The sequence below is a fragment of the Galeopterus variegatus genome, unplaced genomic scaffold (genome assembly GCF_000696425.1).
Source record: "Galeopterus variegatus unplaced genomic scaffold, G_variegatus-3.0.2 Scaffold297, whole genome shotgun sequence".
Lineage (NCBI taxonomy): Eukaryota > Metazoa > Chordata > Mammalia > Dermoptera > Cynocephalidae > Galeopterus > Galeopterus variegatus.
Window position 1 is genome coordinate 19511 of NW_007726408.1, and position 3137 is coordinate 22647.

Here is a 3137-nt window from a genome sequence, read left to right on the forward strand (position 1 = left end):
CCAATCTGGAAGGTAAAGAGGGGGAAAAACTAAATAATTATTTGCCTTCATTTCTTGTTGAAGTTGACGATAAAACTCGTAAAAAAAGAAAGTTCAAATTCATTTAGTGACTTCTAGATGCACTTTCGGCCATTGACCATTAGTTTTATATTTCAGAAAAGGTGGTTTGAAGAAAGTCTTATACTTCCTTCACTAAATCAAAGTTCTTCACTGGGAACACAGAATGTGTCAAGATTCTCAATCATCAAATTAAGATTCATTAACAGTTACTCTATTGTATTTTTTGAGAATTTTTCAAGAAAGTTTATTTTATGGAGATCAGGCAGTTTACCAATTGTTTGCTATAAGATTGCAGAAACAAATAAGAAATTTAAGTGGAAAATAAAATTGGAACAAAATAGGTTTATCAGATTAGAACAAATGGCAAGCCTCACAAGATGCCTTACTTTTTCTTTGCTTATGCTATAAGATTGCAGAAACAAATAAGAAATTTAAGTGGAAAATAAAATTGGAACATATAGGTTTATCAGATTAGAACAAATGGCAAGCCTCACAAGATGCCTTACTTTTTCTTTGCTTGTGTTCCTATACTTTTAAATCTCTCTAGATTGGTTTATAAGTAGCTTATGTTCAACATTCAAACAATTTCAGAAACAATATTTATTTCAGAGGCTCAGAACACAAGATGAACTTCCTGGTAACTGAATTTTTACTATTTCAACTATTTTGCATATAAATGATTAGAGGAAATTTTTCCTTTTGTTCATTAAACATCATCATATTTAAAAAACTATCATAGGTTCTCAAGTCAGATCAACTTTGTAAACTAAAAATTAAGAAGCCCAGGTGGAAATTTGAGTGTCAATAAATGGGATATCAAAGTAATACTCTCATAGGCTCTGTTTTATGTATTTCCTAACATACCACATATATTTTAGATATTCTTATATTTAGTATCAGCAGTTCAAGTGTTAATAATATCAATTTGAGAATCATCTGACTTTTATGGCTTTCTGATACTTTTTCTAAAAAGTTAAATCACTCTCTAAAATGCTACATCCGTTGTCAAAATCCAGCCCTGAATATACTGAGAAGCTATATTAGCATAATGGGGTTCTAGTCTTTTGGGTTTTCTTATTTGATCTCTGACAGTTTAGCCATCTGATCTTTCTGGTTATAATTACAGTTTAACTCTGTTCATTGATTTGAATATTACAGAATATGTCTTCTCCATCTGGCAAAGCCCATGGGAAATTTTGTTCAGAAGCTCCACTGCTGGGTAGTTAATGATCAAGTATATTTTCCGCCTTTGAAGAAAGCCATGGTGAGTGTTATATTTGATGTTCCTTTGGAAATGCATATGGAAATAAAATGAACAGATTCTATTCCCTCATTACGAATGTTTTTTGTTTTTGTTTTTGTTTTTCCATATTATAAGCTGAAAGACCATTGGTGTAGCTAAGCACTGCATTTATTCATATAATTATACTCATAAAAATATTTTAAAGAAGAAAAGACCTTACCTCGTAGTCAGTGTTGTTAAAAAAACATGTTCTCGGTTCTGAAAAATAAATACATTGTTTTATTTTAACGTAAACAGTTTAATTTTTTTTACTTATGAAACAGAAATTATAGATGAGATTATACTTATCAACTAATTATAATGTTTCTTCCCATAATGCCATAATCTCCCTTTAATCTGATAATATTCGTAACTGTTAATTCTGGATTTGCCCCATTCCAAAAATAGTAAGTTGTAAGAAAGCAAGTAATAATTATGTTTTATCACACCTGCTCAGTATTGTGTTTGATACGTATTAGTTGCTCAAAAAACATTTCTTGATTATGTGAGTAAGTAAACAATAAATAGAGTCAATTCAAATAATGTACTATGAATACATACCACAGTATCCAATTTCACAGCAGGTATCATTAGATCTGAACTTTACAAGCTTCTCTCCAGTTGTGCATGTGGGTAAAGAAGGGCACTCCTTAGGTGTACAGTCTACTGCCTTTGCATCAGTACAGGTGCAGTTGTGACAATTGGCAGTCCATATGTCTCCAGGCTATACATACAAACCAAAAGTTTAGACTTCTATTCAAATACAGGAATAAAAGCAAATTTGGATTAACAAAGAGCAAAACTGTCCTTACAGATTTCTCTTCTCCCAGTGGACCATGACAAACTGTTAACATGAAATGATAAGCAGTAATTAAATTTGGCAAAATAACCATCTGTTATGTACAGATAACTACCAGGTGGCCAATACTATAATTGACAATAGGATTTCAGAGTCACAGAATTATAGAGGATTACGTGGTGCCTTAAGGTGGATAAAGCACATCCATCAGATTTAAGCAAAGTGTCCTTAACAAGCATATGTATATCCTATATTTACAGTCCCCAGCAAAAGATAATTCTTGGTGTCTCCTGGCAGTGGTCAATAAATCTTATGGCTACTGTTTGACTTACTGTTTTACAATTTGACTTCTGCCTCCACAGTCCTACAAGTAACCAAAACTTCATAATTACCAAACCCAAGGGCCCTTTTTCAGTGTAAGTCCTCTGCAATAGTTGACATTATTAACTCTCATCTTCTTGAAAATGTTCTCATTTCTTCTCTGAAACTCCTGTCTTTACTAGCAGCTCTTTTTGCTCTCTTTCATTTTGACTCTGTTCTATTCTCTATCTCCACAGTGTCCACTATAACAGCACGTGGCCAGCTCTCAATCTTCTAGCTGCAGTCTAGACCTCTCTTGTGAGTCATGGATCCAATTCTCCCCCTGCCTGATAGGCAGCATCCCAGCAAATCTACAGGAAAATCAAACTCAATATGCACGAAATAGATTGGATCATCTTGCCCCTAAAACACATATTTTACACTTTTTACTGTGAAATTTATTTTCTGCCTTATCTGAAAAACACCGATGTTTCTTAGAAAACCTCCTTTCTCCCACTATATACTAAAGTCAGAGAATTATTTTGTAGTAATTTTTTCCACTTACTGCAAAGCACATCACATTTTCTTGAGAACAGTAGTAACTCAAGAAAGTCCTCTAAAATTACTGAGCTCTAACAAATAACTAAATAATTTAGCTCTAACTGAATTTTTTTCTTGCTACAGTTCAGCTCTCAA

At 32.8% G+C, this 3137-nt stretch overlaps 1 protein-coding gene across 1 annotated transcript in view; it reads right to left on the bottom strand.

Moving 5' to 3' along the window:
* Positions 1-3137, bottom strand: part of MUC19 (mucin 19, oligomeric) — a gene marked incomplete at its 3' end in the record, with an annotated part of 133578 nt that overhangs the window by 4046 nt on the left and 126395 nt on the right. The window contains exons 96-98 of the mRNA XM_008567143.1: positions 2155-2186; positions 1904-2066; positions 1524-1561 (exon numbers count right to left, since the gene is read on the bottom strand). Coding sequence (XP_008565365.1) covers positions 1524-1561; positions 1904-2066; positions 2155-2186 — 233 coding nt within the window. The remainder of the gene's footprint in view (positions 1-1523; positions 1562-1903; positions 2067-2154; positions 2187-3137) is intronic.